The 17,781-nt window shown below is 41.0% G+C and overlaps 5 protein-coding genes across 5 annotated transcripts; 1 reads left to right on the forward strand and 4 right to left on the reverse strand.

Annotated features, from left to right (window-relative positions):
• On the reverse strand, positions 1–3,996 carry LOC145710356 (protein argonaute-4-like). The gene is made up of 16 exons (XM_081788093.1): positions 3,707–3,996; positions 3,287–3,667; positions 3,029–3,246; positions 2,884–2,990; positions 2,730–2,843; positions 2,402–2,688; positions 2,206–2,359; positions 1,785–2,076; positions 1,454–1,698; positions 1,250–1,408; positions 972–1,207; positions 799–928; positions 566–751; positions 456–523; positions 289–416; positions 1–248 (listed from the first exon to the last, which is right to left on the reverse strand). Exons 2-16 carry the CDS (start codon positions 3,611–3,613, stop codon positions 137–139), a joined length of 2,763 nt encoding a protein of 920 aa, XP_081644219.1. The 5' UTR covers positions 3,614–3,667; positions 3,707–3,996; the 3' UTR covers positions 1–136.
• A 467-nt stretch (positions 3,997–4,463) lies between these two features.
• LOC145706608 (unconventional myosin-VIIa-like) lies at positions 4,464–9,232 on the reverse strand. The gene is made up of 12 exons (XM_081784029.1): positions 9,126–9,232; positions 8,756–9,082; positions 8,611–8,710; positions 8,340–8,564; positions 8,149–8,299; positions 6,323–8,108; positions 5,817–6,244; positions 5,571–5,773; positions 5,162–5,526; positions 4,868–5,116; positions 4,757–4,829; positions 4,464–4,710 (listed from the first exon to the last, which is right to left on the reverse strand). Exons 1-12 carry the CDS (start codon positions 9,213–9,215, stop codon positions 4,589–4,591), a joined length of 4,119 nt encoding a protein of 1,372 aa, XP_081640155.1. The 5' UTR covers positions 9,216–9,232; the 3' UTR covers positions 4,464–4,588.
• Positions 9,233–9,368: 136 nt separating this feature from the next.
• Positions 9,369–12,407, reverse strand: LOC145709147 (unconventional myosin-VIIa-like). Its single transcript, XM_081786829.1, has 7 exons — positions 12,277–12,407; positions 11,830–11,971; positions 11,691–11,786; positions 11,444–11,618; positions 10,830–11,267; positions 10,104–10,673; positions 9,369–10,062 (listed from the first exon to the last, which is right to left on the reverse strand). The coding sequence occupies exons 1-7, from the start codon at positions 12,295–12,297 to the stop codon at positions 9,369–9,371; spliced, it is 2,136 nt and encodes a 711-aa protein (XP_081642955.1). The 5' UTR covers positions 12,298–12,407.
• A 1,623-nt stretch (positions 12,408–14,030) lies between these two features.
• Positions 14,031–16,009, reverse strand: LOC145709148 (zinc transporter ZIP12-like). The gene is made up of 7 exons (XM_081786830.1): positions 15,949–16,009; positions 15,207–15,577; positions 15,024–15,116; positions 14,588–14,872; positions 14,458–14,543; positions 14,309–14,390; positions 14,031–14,270 (listed from the first exon to the last, which is right to left on the reverse strand). Exons 1-7 carry the CDS (start codon positions 16,007–16,009, stop codon positions 14,136–14,138), a joined length of 1,113 nt encoding a protein of 370 aa, XP_081642956.1. The 3' UTR covers positions 14,031–14,135.
• A 644-nt stretch (positions 16,010–16,653) lies between these two features.
• Positions 16,654–17,683, forward strand: LOC145707629 (uncharacterized). Its single transcript, XM_081785185.1, has 4 exons — positions 16,654–16,940; positions 16,982–17,161; positions 17,201–17,378; positions 17,456–17,683. Exons 1-4 carry the CDS (start codon positions 16,739–16,741, stop codon positions 17,598–17,600), a joined length of 705 nt encoding a protein of 234 aa, XP_081641311.1. The 5' UTR covers positions 16,654–16,738; the 3' UTR covers positions 17,601–17,683.
• The last annotated feature ends 98 nt before the right edge of the window (positions 17,684–17,781 follow it).

The raw sequence follows: 17,781 nt of genomic DNA on the forward strand, positions 1-17,781 counted from the left end.
TTAACTCTTTAGTATACGTTTATTTATTACTTTAATAAATGACAAAAAAAAAACTATCAATAACAGATTGATAAATCAAAGTCACGGTTCAGCAATGATCATTCTGGACCTACAGAATGCAGCATAGGCATACAACCTATGTAAAGAACATTCGGTAGGAGAGTGCCTTGTGCACTTTGCAGATTTTATTCTTATCATCTTCTCTTCCGCCCTTTCCTCTTGAGCCGCTGCTCATAGAGCCCGTATCCCTGGATTAAAAATAAGATGATTCAAACCAGATCGCCTTACCCGAAGCCAAGATCTCTGAGCCAGTATCGAGCCCGTTCAGTCAGAAGCTTGGCATAGCAAACGACAATAGGAACGGAGACAGTTCGCGTGCAGCGAGCATAAGCATGGCAGAGCGCGTAAGTCATGTTCTAGATATTTTTTAAGATGATCGAATACAGAAATTGTACCTGGAAGGCGTGAGGGCAGAGGCTGTTTTCATCATGCATCACCATATAGTGAGCTGCCTTCGATGTTCCTAAATATTATCTGTTTAGATGCTTATAAATTAAATACGTGCCTTGAATTCCCGCATGGGAACAGAGATAGAAATCATAGAACAGCTGGCTTGTAGGGCCTGATTCTACGACTGTTCCTGCAGGTATGTTCGCCGCTTTTCCTTCTCCGTCCGCAGTTTTTTCCACGTAGAACTTCGTGTGGTGGGAGCGCTGCACCGAGATCATTGTGACACCAGGACGGTATCCCCCTTTTAAAAATATATTCGTATTTTAAAACATCTTTTATCAATCTTACCATCACCATCGGGCATTTCTCGACAGGCTCTTCGAATCTGAGATACCTCGTACTTTAGAGCATCTTCAAACTGGCCTTCTCCTAATCCATCTTTGTAATAAATGATGGCCATCGGTTTTTTCTTAGTAGCCTTGAATTAAAATGTTTGATCTTGAATAAATTATGATTAGTACTCTGTGAAACGCAGTAAGGCATTTCTTCATAAGCTCGCACATATCTTCGACCTTATGGCCCTTTCCCTGAAGGGATGCAAAGCCAACATATCGAGCGCCAGCAGCATCGATTGATGCAGTCATAGTTGCCACAGATGGGCCTCCTGAGGCTGAGTGGCTGATAGAAGTTCCGACGACCATAACCGGGACATCGAAGATATGGATCATGTTAGTTTTCTCCACTCGAACATTGATTCCTATTTATGATTTTATTGCAATTTTCACAAATGATTGAATACCATTCATTTTGTGGTTGATCTTCATCAACAAATTTCCAGCAGTCATAAGGTCAATGCCAGTAGGAGGCCTGCCTTTACCGCAAAAGTTCTTCTTTTTGATGCACTGAGTCATCACGCCCAACGATAACTCGGAAACACGTTTTACCATGGCGTATTTCTCTAAAAGCATTGATCTAATTACATTATTAGCTGATCATTGCATACCCGTTCCTACCGATCCACTATCGGGGAGAACAATTATTGCCAGATCGACACCAGCACCTTTGCAATTTTCGAAAAATTTCTCGCACCCATAATTGTCGATGTCAACGATTTTCTTGCCGAAATGGGTATCGTTAAGAGTTTCTCCGCTGATCTGGATCCCCATCTCTTTAGCCTTCTTGGTCAAGTTCGTTTTGAAGTTGTCGTAGTCACTCTTCCGTGGCGCGTGTCGATCATCCATTCCAATCCTTATATTTTAATTATCATCATATCATAATTTTGGCCTTCAAAAATGCTTTTACTTCTCATAGATTTATCCTTATAAAGTACTTACGAGCCGATGATCCATGTTTTAATTTTTGCGGCCTTTTTGACCTTCTTGAAACTTTTAAGATTCCCCATCACCGGATTAAGATTCCCGTCACCGGATTCCAGTTTTGGCGCGGTAATCAACTCCCCATTCGTCTTTGCCATCCTGCTCACGTCAACATCCAGGCCATAATCTTCCAAAAAGTCAGTCATTTGGCCTTTGAGGGATTTCGCTAGTTTTTCCACACGCTCCTGCATATCTTTCGGAGGTTTCGCTGCCTCCTTGATGAGAGCCTGGACATCATTCGGATTCGCCCCTGAATAAAAAAATAATATTTTTTCTAGTCTCTCTAGGGTCCGACACGATCGGAGGATCCAAGTTTTTGAAAGGCCAGAGACTGTCTCTGTTCTAAATTATTGTATAACTTTTGATGATCAATATTTACCTTTAACTATTTGGTTGGGCAGAAGAATGCACTTCTCAACTGGAAAAAGCGACTCTCGCTTGCCGGTGCCAACCTTTATACAGGGAAAATTTGCATTTTCGACCCTATTCCCGATTTCCGCAAAGTAATCTGCAACTGACAACTTTGTCCCATTCTAAAAACAAGTAAAATTTCAAGAAATTGCAGAGTTTCTTACTCTGTCGAAAGTCGATTCCCGCGCACTCTTCGCGCTTAGGCTATGAATTTTCTGGGGAGTAACTTTCCCATAGTTGGTGCAGAATTCAAGGTTTTTGAGCTCAACCGAAGCTCTTTTCCATACGTCGGGATTGCATGCTGCTTTCTCGCCGCCCGCGAAGTCTACCAACCAACTTTTCACACTTTGCTGGTTGTAAAACATTGCAGCATGCTGATCGATGTTCAAAGCAAAACACTTCCATTTAGTTGGCTTCACTGTTTGGTGCGTTCCGAGCCAAATGAATTTTCCTGAATATCCGAATGCAGAAACATTTATCATAATTTATTACCGTCGCCGGAAAACTTAGGGTCGATCTTGTATGCCGGATCGCTGGAATAAAGAGTTCGCTTGATCCTAGTGTAGTCCCGAGAAATGGAGGCAGCACGGAAGATGCAGTCGATTGCTAAAATGTCCGTAAAGAAGAATCAAACTTGCGCTTTTACCTTGAAGAGCAACTTGAGAGTGCATCTTTCCGCTCGCGCAGTCCTCGATTTCTTGAGCATGAATTGTTCGCACTTTAGTAATCAGAATTGTATAATCGTGCATGTTACTATAAACCGTTATGAAGTGAAATTAATTCTGTATTACCGTGCGCCTTTAGGCTGATGTCGTACATTCATTGCGAGAAACACTCGCTTCTTTTCGCTGTTTGGCAACATAGAGGCGTTCTTAATCTGCATCTCCTTCTTCCAAGTTTCTTGCATAGTAGCAATACCATGTGTATGCTCATAGGCTTCGGATTTTTCAATCAAGCCCTTGATGGCAGCGTTCCAGTTCCCTTCTTTTACATAATCTTTGAAGACATCCTAAATTTCGAATAAATAAGGACTGATAAATATATTCTACCATTTTTTCCATCTCATGATGGTAGAAAAATGCGCTTTCTCCATCGTAGGACGGAATTGACTTTTTGTCCTCGAGAGTTTTGTCAAAGCCAGAGACGTTTGGATCCATGTTGATGTACTGTCCACAGAAATCCATGAAAGCAGCATGGCGTTCTTCATTAGACTTGAGGATGGGTGCATATCTATCGTTAGTTCCCCATTCTACTCGGTACATGTAAAGACTCTTCATCTTCAGTGAGATATTGAAGTAGTTAGATCGAAGAGCGATCTTTCTACGTTTATAGACCTTCTCCATTTTTCGATCTTCTTCATATTCATCCACGTTCATCTTTCTGATCTTGTCAGCGTTGAGAAGACGGATAGTTGCTTCCTCCAAAATTTGCTAAGAAATATTATTTGAATTCAAATTCATCTTTCTTACAGCTCGTCGATCTTCTGAGTCGGTAGAAGAGGAAAGCGCAAACAACTCGGTTGGGCAATTGTCGTCCAACAAAGAGTCATCTTCCAGATCTTTGGGCTCCGGAAAAGCTGAATGATCAGCAGTAACATCAAGAGTAACTTCAGGTACGGGAATCAGGTCCGAAGATGCTTCTTCAATTGGAGTCTCTAATGGAGTGTCTATTGGTGTTTCTGATGGGTCATCATACGCCGGGTTGTTCTCGCCAGCAGGAACAGCTGGAACAGAGCGAGCTTCCCTCCACCAACAGTCAACTTCGCTTTTTATAAGGACACAAAAACTATTTTACTTACAAACGTGGACAAATTCTTTATTATAAGCCCAGTAGTTTATCTGATAAAAATTATATCACATAATGACAATCGATATCCCTTTCCCACAGCTTCCTCAAGTTGAGCTTCATTCAGTCCTGATGCCTTGACACGGCCTCTGCCACGGCCTCTACCTTAGAAGACCCTCCCAAATTAGAGCCCAAATGATAGTCATACCTGTCATGAAAGAGTTTCCAAAAGAATCGAAGATCGACTTACTCTATTGACTTTTTTACAAAAGTGGCGAAAATTTCGCCAGTGAAACGCTGGTAGCTTATGGACACCTGGAGCGACTGCCGGTGCCGGAGAGACGGCAAGTGAAAATAAAACAGAAAAAATATTTTTTTCAAATTTGTTTGCAAGGTGCTGAATTTCAACCAAGATGAACTCAATAACTGACATTATTTAAATCGCATCATCGTGTTTTTTTTATCGCTGAGCTGCAGGGATTGATAGAAAATGAGGTCGCAATAAATTTACAGCTAAATCATTAAAACGTTGAGCATTATGTATACAAAAAAACTTCTAACACAGTTTAAAGATTAGATTTCGTTTTGGCATTCGTTTTCTTGATGGTCTTTTCCAACTGTTTGATATATGAGGATACAAGATTCTCCATTTTGTATCCTTGTGTCGTCTCACATATCAGTTTAGAACCTGAAATTGACAATGCTGAGTTTATTGTTTTCATCATTTTTTATACCGTTGATTAAGTTTCCAAATGACATCGAAAAATATGTCTCTCCAAATGACCAGTTTGTTATTTCAGAATATCCCTAGGCAGTTTTAGTAATTTTTTAATAGTAAAAGTTACTTTTCTCATGAGCTCGGCTTTTGAAACAGGATCTAACACGGTGATTCCACGCTTATGTATAGCAAGGATGATTTTCTCGGGCAACGTGCTATCGCCAAACTGGCGACACTCAACAAATGTCGAGCCAAAGTTGGGGAACTCAACCAACACTTTGAGGAATTTAAATTTTGCATCGTCGGGAGAAACTCCCGCCAGATTCGAAAGTTGCTTCTCAATATCTTTTCGTGCCTTATCCATTGAGAACTTTGACTAAATTGACATCAACAGTCATCAGATTTGACGAAAGCAACTTACATTCTGGGGAACAAGTTCGGTCGTTATTTGCCCCTTCTTAAGCGCCTGTCTGTTCAGGGGAGACTCGTCGAAGAAGGCAATGTATAGGTAAGCACCAAGCTCAGCCGCTTTCTTTTGATCGACATCGTAAAACCCGCGGAGGTACTTTTTGCTCTCTTGAGGGAAATTGAATAGCTTATCAGAGACAGCATCTTTGCCAGGAATAAAACTGATCCAAAGTTTTCGCATGAAATGAACTTTGTAGTCCGCTGCACTTTGACCAGAGCGGGATAAAGCGTCGGAAAGCTCCCGGATAACGTCGAAGAAGAATTGGTCGTCCTTGATCGCAATCATCTTGTCAGCGATGAAAATGAACAATGAGAATCCTAGAAACATCAGTGAATGTCTGTTTTTAGATATTGTTGGCTACCTTCGTGTGATTTCATGCGCAGACGTTTCGCGATTTGGGAAACTAGGTCGCCAGCTCGCATAGATGAGTCCAGGGCAAAAACTTCTTTCAGTTCCTGCGATGGGCCAAGGTGAATGAAATGGTAAATTTGAGTAGTCTCATTTTCAATAGCTTCAACCTCAGTCGAGTGCGGTGGCATTCGCCGAGCTCCATTACGATTAACTCTAAAAGAACGTTTTTCTCCAATAGTATTATCAAAAAAATTACCTATAAAGTCGTTGCGAACACTCCATTGCCATCGTATTTTCGTTTCTTGAGCTCAAGAAGCGACTAACGTGGGGATAAAGCTGCGCCGACGGTGGCATTAGACCACAAAGAAGCCAGAAGAGCTTCCAAGCTTTTTCCTCAGAAGCTTTTTTGGGATTCCGAGTGAGTTGTTTCATAATTTGGCAGTAGCACTCATCTCGAAGTTCTTTCTTCTTCAATGGCAAATTGAAAATCGGATCCGTTTTGTCAGTTATATTGACTGTGCGGCCAGCCGGATGATCACCACAATATTTCAAAATTGCCAAAAACATATGCCCAGCATCCGATGTCAGGTAGTCCGGAGTTTTAATAAGGAGTGGTTGTGTAATCGGTTGTGTAGATTTCGCCCATGATGCCTGACTCTTTGATTTATCGAATGCAATAACACCCTATTAGATACCGTTACATTTCAGCCGCAATTTCATCGCCAGAATTAATACGTATTTGCAATTTTCTAATGAACTTACTCGTGAGGTTTTGCCTTTGCTCTCATTTCTGAAAAAGTCCTGAGCATATTCTTGCAAAGTGTAGTATTTTGCGCTGGACTCTGTTTGTTCCATCTGTGCAGCTGACATTGTCTTTCGATTGAGTCGCTCAAGCTCGACATCAGTCATCTTGAAGAGTTTCACAAGCTCTTCGTCCGGCTTGAGCAACGTTGGAACAACCCAAACATTCTCGGCTCTCACAGTGCCACTAAAACCAGTTCGATCGTTTCTTCCATGAGCTTCATTTTCGCCCAGTAGAGCTTTTCCTGCTACTTGGTCGAGAATGATAAGGTCACCACGAGCAAACGCTAGGTCTCCTTCTTGAACCATGTGCTGCGCAAGGTCAGTTTTTCCAACTGCAAACTGACTTCTCGCTCTTAATCCTTCAACAAAAGTATTTACTATTTCATCTATGTCTTCGCAGGCGCTGCAAATGAATTGGTAGGATTTCTCTTGGATTGTTTCGAGAGTAAATCCATAAGGAACGTCCCGTACATTTCGAATGAGCTCGATTTGTCGAATTTCTGAAAATCGGATCTTTGCCAGGATACTCTCTGTCGTTGTTACGATAAAAACACCCATCCAGTTGACAGCGATAAGCATATCAGTTCCTTCTGAGGATAAAAATTTGGCATCTCGCGAAACAGGTCTGATCTGGAAAAAGCGTGAGAATGGAAGAGTAAAATCTTTGCGGCATTGCCTCAGCATATGAGCTTGAACTTGCTCCGATGAAATCGATGATGTTTTCCACAGTTGATTTTCTTTCTTTAACTTTTCAAGAGCCGCTTTCACTTTCTGATTCCAAGCTTCAGGGCCTTCAGCTTTTCTTTTCGCTTCAGGAACGATTTCACGAACCACCTTTGCTGCTTTATCAGCATTCCAAGTTGCGCCACATTGAATTGTTAGTTCCTGAGCGGCGAGATTCGCTAGTTTGATGTCGTTTACATTCGGAAATTCGCCATAACTCAAACTGGAGATAATTTGTTTCCTTATAAGCTGAGAAGCGCGTAAATCGACCATAGGGTTGTACCAGGGAGAGAAGACCTCTTTTCTTAAAATAATCTGCCAGGGAGCACTTTCGGCCGCAAGTGATTGCTCAACAGAGATTTGCTCGCACTGAGCGATGGCATCCATGAGATGTTCACGGCCTCCGCCAAGTGAAGATACACGCTGGAAAATGGAGATGAAAAGGCCAAACCCATAAGTTCCCTCATCTAGGCCTGCAAGTGATGCGATTTCTTGGCAAACTTCTTTGGCAGTGGTGGCACTATCAGCTTTCACCTGATGGACAGTTTTGTCCATGAGGGATACGCGTACTTGAATTTGCTTTCTATTGCGAGCAGCTCTTATTTCTACGGTGTTTGGAGGCCATTGACGAACTCCGTTTTTGAGTGTCCTGTTTAACTTTCCCTCGTAGTATTGGTAATGTCTTGGTTGATTTTCGCGCAAAAAGCACCTCAAGTATTTTTCAAACTTTTCACTAGGCCCGAAACAGCCAACACACAAAGCCATAAGCATCCATCCACGCTGCGCTCCTTGCCTGTTTCTATTTTGTGTAAGTTGTTTGCAGATTTGACAGAAAATCTCATCTCGAAGCTCAGGTCTTATTATTCCCATTCCAATGATAAACTGAATTTTGGTAAGATGAGTTGTTCTATTGTCAGTAAATTCTCGGAATCCGTCTGCAGCGGAGTATATTCTTGTTTTTCGTCCCTTCTGTGTTTCCATCATTGCTTTTGCTTTGGTCTTTTGCGCTCGACCAATTATTCTTAATCATTTGAGTTTTATTCAAAGATTCTAGTTAAAACCTCTGCAATCGGATGATTGTTGACTCGGGTCTACTATCTGTAGTCGTTGTGTTACGCGGCTCAGACATATCAAGCATAAAGCGCAAGATGGTGATCCAAATCGACAAAGACGCTGACCGATCTACTTCGTCATCGTGGTGCAAGAGCGGTTCTATTTAAAAATTGAAGAAAGTATTAAAATCATTGGCAACCTTTGAGCGGGCGCCTCAAGTGCGTATGAGAGACAGCAGACGTGAAATACGTTGTTGCATATTTCATGAACGTGTACGCTGAGAGGTCATCGCTGAAGGCTCCTTGTTGGTTTCCGACTCCATGGTCTGCGTCTTCTATGTATTCAATATTGCCATCGTCGAGATCGTCGAAGTCACCGACTCCATTTTCAATATCTTTGAACATATTGTCGATCTCCTCAATATCTTAACCCAAAGTTGACTTGTATAAAAAAAACACTTCAAGTAAAACCTTTTTGATCATTTTTCTGGGCCTCTTTCAAGCGTCTCTTATTTGCAAGCAGAGCAGCCAGCTGTTTCTTCTCTTCAGCATCAAATTCCGCCATTCGTTTCTAAAACATATCACCTTAAAACTGCATACTAAAATGTTTGCTTACCTTTTGTTCGCTCTTTGGCAACTTTTGTATTTCATTCTTTTGCATCTCACGTTTGTGATAGCGCCTGGCAAGAAGTCCTCGGACGTAAGACTGAATGATGACGACCGCGTCGTTTCTCTTGAATCTCGAGCTGCGGATCAGGTAGCCACGAGAACGAGCTTGAAGCCGAATGATAAAGTTGCGAATTTTGTTGTACTTGTACTGCAGTTTATGTGCTTTCCAAACCGCTTGCAAGCGGGCGTAGCCGACTTTCATCTGATTGTAGGCTACTCTAGCTTGAGCAGCTCTAGTCAGTGTCTGGATCATCAAAATTGTTGCGTTCAGTCTCTATAAAATGCACGCTCGAGTTTGAAGAAAAAAGTTTGAAAACCTTAACACGGCGACGTCGAAGCCACCCTCTTGTAGAGCGTTGAATGGTGATGATGTACTTGAGCAAGGCTTCTTCTCGAGCTCTTTCCATTCGAACTTCCTGGCCATCTGAGACATCGTGTTATCAAAAAAATAGCATAGTTTTAACTATAATTCTATCTTTGATACTAACTATTATTTTGAGTCTGTAAACAATAAAAAAAATCTAATAAATGATAAAAAAAATTTATCATTTTCCTGATTACTAGAATCTAAGCAAACCAGTCGTAATACATTTAGCAGTATAATAATGGTAACAAGGTCCTTTCATGAACACTTTTGTGTGTCCGACCTTCCAATCTTCTTTCGGCAAGACCTTGGATAGAATTTCTCGACACTTTTCTCGGGGAGTAAAGTTGGGATTGTGGCGTAGATTTCCACAGCAAACGTCGTATCGACCGGTGAAATAGTCGAAGTCGTATCGAATCGGGTATCCAGCCTTTCGGATCGTAATTGTTTCTAACATTCCAGAGTACATCAGCTGTCTATGGACAAGTTGTCTGTCAAAGACCATCGCGGATTTGGTTTCATTGGGTTTGATGCATCGCACGAAAAACGGCTCACATGATGTCAATGTCTTCATTAGCTCGTCCATTGATTTTGTGAACTGCTTCAGTAATGTCTTCGGTCTCTTATTTCCAGTGCCAGATGATTTTGCTCTAATTTCGCTCTTGAATAAGAATGCCAAAAACTTATTGCTTGAGTTCTCAACCAAAGACAAAGAATCAGCGTGGAAGGTGTCCCTATTTTTCTCCAAGAATCCGCCAGTGTTGTAAGTGACGTCTCCAGCGAAATGAATAACTGTGAAAAGCTGGTCACGTGAATTGGTAGAAGCTGCGAAAATTCGACTTCCCTGATGCTTGTTTCGCAATTTCTCCAAAAGAGTAATGTCGGTTCCTCTTTTAAGTAAGTTGATTAGTGAATATAAGATGAATATTACCTAGGATAAAATGCCTCCTCGTCAATAAGTGCGAACAGGTTCATTGGCTTCATCGCTATCAAGTCGAGAATATTCTGGTTATCAACAAACGAAATCTTGTCCCACTTTATTCCTTCTCGGGTGTACTCCTCTTGTTCAAGCTTAAAGATGTGGTGGACGAAGAATTGCTGAAGCTTTTCATTCGCAAAGTTGATGCAAAGTTGTTCGAATGAGTTCTTTTCAAATTTTTCGAAGCCAAAAATATCCAAGAGACCGATGGACTTCCCTCCAAAGGGATCGTTTTTACGCTTTTTCGACTTGCCAACTGCTGAGTTGACCTTATCGACAATCCAGGAGAACAATCGCCCGTAAACGCCTTTGATAAAAGCATCGAGCGTATCTCTCGATTTCGAAATATTCAAGATGGACTTGACAGTCTCGCCTCTCATCGCAAGAGTTTGTTCTGTTAGCTGAAGTTTGAGAGTGTCGGTTGATGCGCCTAAGAGTCGCGCAGCATGTTCCAGTGCTGAGTTGTTTTTAACCGCGGTAGCATCGTTATTGTCCACCACAGTCTCCTGAAGCTGGATATTGCTTTATTAGGCGTAAGTAGGTGTAAAAATATACGTCGATTCCACGGCAATTTATTATCGGAAAAGTGATTTTTCTGATTGAAAACCTGGATGGAAATTAACTCGATGGAAATCACACACATGGCTCTGATTTCCTGGAGTATAACAATCACGCCACCGTATTCGGTAAATTAATGTGGAATTTTCACAAATATTAACATGAAAGCCTTTCCTATAATGTAAAAGAGCAGCCAGCAGCTCGAAAATACGTGAATACTCGTTTTCTTTAAAATTAAGGATGCGCATTGCTGCTGCAACTTTGCTAAACTCTTCTCGGTCGTTCCACCCGTCAAGTTTGAGATTCGCTCCGACTTTCGTCATAGAATACTCAGAGGCACTCATCTTAAGGCCAAGCTTCTGTCGAGTATCGCCAGACAGTCCAGAAAGCATCATGTAGAAAATATGGAAGTTTCGCTCCCCACTTTGCTGCGAGATAAGACGCGACTTTTCAAGGAGGTACTCGTCGATGCGGGCGCATTCAATCTGCCCAGATGGAGTGAATTGAATGTCGATGTACTTCCCAAAGCGCGAGGAATTGTCATTTCGAAGTGTTCTATTTAGGATTCGACACAGAATTAAGGTCAACAAAGCGAAAGTAAAACGACAGCAGTGGAAATATTGGCCTCAAAAAGTTCCATTAAGCCCATTTGATGGTAGGTCAATATTTAGAAAGTAACTTTGTTTGTCAATATGATATTGACAATATCCTTCTGTTTGGTTAATCCATTCCTTGCGTTTCCAAATGCTTCCAAGATTGGGTTGCTCTCCAAAATCTGTTGTTCGATCGCACTATGTTGACCGGATGCAGCTGCTAAATACTGAAGCATCAGCTTTGTTGATTCTGTCTTCCCGGAACCAGACTCGCCAGAGACAACAACGCATTGGCTCATCTTATTGCGCATCATTCCTGAAATAATTAAATGAAATCAAAAAATATACAATCTTCTGTCTAGCCTGAACTATTCAAACTGACACAAACCTGTGTATGCGTTGTCAGTTATAGCAAAAACATGCGGCGGTTTTTCTCCGATCCTTTTGTTTGTATAAGCTTCGATTTGATTTTGTTCATAAAGGCCTAAATACTCGTTTCTATCGAATTGTAAAATGAAGTCACTTACCGGGGATGATTTTATATGGATTGACAGCGACAAGAATCGTTCCTGTGTACGTGTAAATAGTATTTTGCTTGTAGCGAACGTGCAAATTGCGCAGAATGCCAGACTCATTCAAGTCACCAAGCAAAATCATGTCTGCAACGCCCTAGACATTATCTTCAATTTTTGGGTACGTTTGTCGGAAAACGAACTATTCAAGAATTCCATCAAGGAAATCATCAAAATGACGGAAGAGAAGTCGCATGGAAATCAACGAAAGTACTGTAGTCGATAGCGCTTTCCAGTAAAGTTTCCAACTTGGAAAATCTAATTCCGATTTTTTTATTTGCGACATTCTTCAACAAGAAATTGAGTTTTACGGAAACTATCAAATTTGCTTAAGTAAATAAATAACCAGATATAGATCGAATCATAGAATTTCATTCATCGCATAAGAATTACTGAGCTCACCTTTACGGAGGAAGGATGCATGATTTTAACTTTGCCGAGGTCGGTTCCGACATCGATTCTGTGCTTCTTTCCGTGATCATCTTTGAATTCGATGATACGCCCCTTGCGATCGGTAATTTGGCCTCCGATCGGTACTTTTTCGGCTGCACAGCTCTTGCAAAATAATATTAATTTTGCCTTGTTAACATTTCGTCTTGGTCTCAAAAAGATGGAGAATTTATTCGAAGTAATTAATTCTGGGCAGATTTAGTATTGATCATCCTATAGTGCTCCCCGGATACGAATATCAATAAGCTAAAAAAATTCGGAGCCAAGGTGGTCATCCAAAGATGCAATGAAAAAGCAAACTAAAAGATAAGCTTGGATTCTCGTGCAGCCGTTCCTTGAAACCTGTCATCGCCTGTGTCGTACCAAATGAACTCGCCAACGCCTAATTGCGCGGCCATCGCCTCAACAGGAATCGGTTCCCGTTTTCGGATTTCTTAGAATCTCTAAAACTGGCTATGCAAGGAAAATCCACGTTAGAAAAAATGAAGAATTTTCAGAGGGGTTTTCAAATAGAGAAGTTGTAGCCAGTTCGAATGACTCTTCTGCAAATAATTAACCATTTTGCATTTGCTTGAAATATTTGCGGAAAAGGTAAAAACCAATTTTTCAATAGTGACGCAAAACTCTCCCTATTCACACTTCATTAGAAAAACTCGAGTGAAGAAAATATACAAATATTTGAATATTTTATATATTAAAAGCGTATTAATCTATCTAAATCAACTTTGATTATAATCGCTGGTTAATTGTAACCAAAATTTGTGCCTTTTTCACCTGAAAAAACCTAGAAAGCTCGTAATATAAAAGGATAGAACATAAAGATTAAGGGCTCCAAAGACATGAGCAAACGACGTAAGAGGCTTGTAAAGAAGTAATGTAAATATTTTACGCGTGTGGCTAAAAGGCCGATTTCTGGATCTGTTAGCGCAACGGAACATATCATACCGCAAATATTCAGCGAAGTTAAAATTTACCTTTGAAATTTTGCAGCGCTAGAATCTCGAGCAATATAACGAGCTATAAAAGTAGATGCTCGAGCGTCGGCAAAAATGACACGAGCATTCACTTTAGGCACAAAGAGGCTGTACTATCGAGTGTTTGCAAGCAAACAGGGCAATTATTTCTGGATAGGGCGGATCTCCTCGTACGCCAAAAATAGAACATTTGCGAACGACATGATTTCCGTCCAAGGACGGGCGTAAATCAAACGAAGATTTCCCTGGAGTCGAGGTTTCCGACCGTCGGGAACCAGATATGGAAAGCGAAAAGCTAATGGAACATCGGATAGATGCGCAAGATCGAGAGAGAGAAATCATCGGACCGTGCGCCATCTAAGAGCGGAAACCATTGCCAGTGCGCTTTCCATGCGCTCTTCTCTGATATATAGAACATAAGATTGCCGAACCCATCAAAAATGGACTCGATAATTATTTTCTCGAATAACGAAGTCATTTACGAATTTTACATGTTGATCTTGGCGATGTTTTTGGTGCAATTCTTCGCTCTCGTTGGCATCTTCCGAAAGCTCTGTGGAATACGACTCATGCTCGATGAGATCAGCCAGACTGAAATGCAACTACAAAAACTTCGAAGTGAGATCGCTGGCGAATGTAAAATGTGTCTTTATTGCGTGTAATTCTCCGTATTTTGTCCGCTTTCACTTTGAATGATTGTAAATAACTCTCCAACAAAAGATCTTTTAAGTTTCAGGTCATTGGACATTTTATTAAAATATAATTTATCTTTTAATAAATTATATCAGTCAAATCCACTTTTTGTTTTCATGCAGTCTAAGAAAGCTTCGTCGTGTTCTATGAGAATGTGATCTTATCTTCAAAAACGCCGAGCAAGGCCATCGCGACAAAGCCCAGTAAAAGTCCAAAATTTTGGACGGCAAAGCGAGCCCATCGATTTGGAGTTGTTGATGTCATTTTCAATTGCGGCAACTGAAGGTATTTTTATCTTCACTTCATGTTGGACTTACGATATTGACAAGACTAATGTAAATGAAAAGCCCAATAGTCGCACTCAGAAGCCAGTTCCCAGCCTCTGTTTTCTCAGCTAAGCTTTTTGTGGTTATTCCTAGCTGATCAAGAGATATTTTAATATTAATATGTTGATCTAACCGCGTCCCTAAGACCAAGAAAAAGTCCACCAAAACTGCAGCAAGCCGAAAATAGATTGAGTAAAAGTGCTTTCCAAATGGTGAGTCCCAAATTCTTAAATTGAAATTTAAAAATCAAATTTTCTTACATTCTTCAACCTGGTAGATTGCAAAGTCTCCCAGCTCATGAGGGAGCTCATGTAAGAATATAGCAATCGTTGTCGCCATACCAAGTTGCCAGCTGTAACGCCAACTCACACCGATCGCGATTCCGTCAACGAAATTGTGCATAACATCCCCGACGGCCACACCAATAATACTAGCTTTATCTTTCTCTTTTGCAACCCCTACATCGCTTGTCTTGTCTAAAGTCTCATCGAGGTCCATTCTGTTGCCGACTTTATCTGCGTTGAAAAAAAAATAAAAGCATAAATTGAGAAAATACTGAAATATAAGAATTCAAAATAACAACGTTTCCTAAATCATTGTTGGCTGTCGGGGCGCTTGGTTGCGGTCCATGGCTGTGGCCATGTCCACCAAAGCCAGAAATACTACTGAGCGATTCCATAATCCAAAATAAATGCATCATCCCAACCGTCAAGGCCATTCTGCCTAAAGCAAGCATGAACTTGCTTTCTTCTTCAGCATGGCCGCCTTCTTCGTCGGAGTGATCGGAATGATCTTCAGACTATAAAATCATCTAATTTCGACGGGATTAATCGTCGCAAGCAATTGATTTTTAACAATGACGAGCAAATAGCCTCATTATAAATTTTACCTCTTCATCATGGTTATGCAGACCTAAGACTTTTGGAAGGATGTGGAAAAACGTGTCGCCAAGCATTGTAGAGATTCCAAGGGCAATGAAAAAGTCAAAGATTAGCTCTTGCGATCTTTGGTTGGTTATGCATCTTTGGTTGCAAATAACAATTGTTATTCCAGCCAGCGAGAGCAGACTTATCAGAGCATTCGCAAGAGACGCGTATCCATACGCCTTTGCTCTTGTCCAGGCTTCATTGCTATCATTTTCTTCGTGGTCATGATCATCGTGCTCATCATCATCATGCTCATCATCATCATGCTCATCATCATGCTCACCATCGTGATCGTGGTCATCTTCATTTTTATGTTCGTGATCACCGTCCTCCTCTAAGAATTCATATAAGTGGTATCGCGGTAATATTCAATCCCCACTTTCCTGCCAGGGTAATAAAATGTTACGCAAGAAAAATAATCGGTTAGAAATAATATTTTTAAACTCGAAAAATCATACCTCTCCGTGTTCTTATTTTTGCGGCTTCCGGGAGAGAAATCACCGATTTTGAGAGAGATTTTGGGAAAAGATTGCAAACTGCTCCATCGAGCAGAATTAACGATAAAAATAAATATAGGAGCGCCCGCTTCATGACTTCTCTAAACTGCTCTGCTACCGGGCGAAGCGGGATTCTTCACTGAACTCGTTAATAGTCGCTACGGGTCGCGCCGCTCTAAATCCTTTGAATGAGAATCGCTTTAGTTACGATCGAATGAAAAAAGATTGACATACTCATAACCGCCTAGGGCGCACTTCTTTTCAATCATCTTTATGTTCCAAAACGCAAACATCAACAATCAGCATTTACGCTAACATTGATTGATATGTGGATTCATATATATACACACATATTCTAACTTACAAAGTAATACTTTATCTATAGTATGGCGGCCTCTCTGACAGATCTTCTCCTCAAGACGGCTCATCAAGATCACTAACAACCTCAATTAAGTCAAATTTTATCTCCACGGCCCTCCAGCTAAAACGCCGAAAAATACTTTTGCAGTAAAAGAAAAATATTTTATTGCTTCAATCATTCTAAGTGAAAGAGAAATCACGTTCTTTGCGAAAATCGTTTCCCATAAGTTTGATAATAAAATTAAGGCTTTCAATCATAATTCGAGGCTTTGCATCCATCTCATGATCCTCGATGGAGGATGCTCTCATGATATTAAACCTGGCCGTTAGATTTGGGATTCTGACGGTTTTAAAAGCCTTTTATTATAATAAAATATCACTTATATTCAAATTTACATGTAAAGTTAATACATGGGGTAAGCGATCTTTATTTCCGTTGGAATACCTCTTTGTTAGGTTCACTCTGAAAAACAAGCGCGCCAACACTGCCTTGCCGTTTTTCCATCTGAAAAACAACCGGTGGCGCCAGCAGTGTTACGGGCAAATTGACGGTTTTCAAAAATTCAGACGCGATAAATCACTTCACTATAACGCACACTTTTTTATTTCTTCACATTTTCACGAATAGTCATAGAAATATGAGTTTGTCCGAGGAAAGTTCAAATGCACCCCCACCGTACCCCAGCGCACCTCCACAGAGTGACAAGCATCTCTCACCCGTGTTAGAACGGGGAGAATCCAAAGTAGCTCTTGAGCCCGGCACGCCAGCCAAAGCTGCCCAAAGACTAGGAGTGCCTCCCAATTTACCTCAACCGGTTACTATGCAGCCTCAGCCCACAGGTAAGACCCTCTTCTTTCAACACAAAAATAGTTTTTTTTAGCTGTGCCCGTGGTTGTCGCCATGAACCAAACATCCAATGTGCACAACCACATCCACGGAAAACGCAATTGGGACAAGGATTTGTTCGGCTGTGACTGGCATTGCGGTAACAAAAAAGTCGACTGCTGTGTCAACATTTGTTGCCCAGGTTTCGGCGTTGCTGATGTACAAATGCGAGAAGGTATTACTTAAGACTTTAATAAACTCTAACAGTTTTCAGGGTATACACATTTCGCCGCCTTAGCCCTTGGAATGATCGCACATATGGGATCTCCATTTGGCTGTGCGCTTCCTAGTCCATTGAGTGCATGCGTCGTATGCCTTGTACGCCAAGAATTTCGACGAAAGCATGGATTCAAAGGCCACTGGTGTCGCGACTGCTGCGCGTCTTTGCTTTGGTAATGCTTCGTTTCAAGAAATAGATCATTATATATTTATCTATTCTTATTAGTAAAAACTAAATATTCATTTGAAGTTCACCTTTGGTGATTGGACAAATGCAGAAGCAGCAAGAGAAGTTCGCGGAACGAGAACGGCTCATCAAAAACGGCAATTCTTCTGCGCAACTTATCGGGACCTCTGGAGGTGCTTCACGTAATTACGTTCAAGGCAATTACTAAACGCCTTGAGCTTTCACAAAATAAGCTGTGCTATCACTCACTGCCAAACTCGCGTTCTCAATAAACTGTTCAATTTATTAGAAGATGTTTTTGTCTTAAATTTGTAGGAGCAGGAAAATATTCTTTGGTCGCATTTTCATATTCATCAGTTAAAAAAGCAAAACAAATATGGACCATGTTA

The sequence above is a fragment of the Oikopleura dioica genome, chromosome XSR (assembly GCF_907165135.1).
Source record: "Oikopleura dioica chromosome XSR, OKI2018_I68_1.0, whole genome shotgun sequence".
In the NCBI taxonomy this organism is placed as follows: Eukaryota; Metazoa; Chordata; class Appendicularia; order Copelata; family Oikopleuridae; genus Oikopleura; species Oikopleura dioica.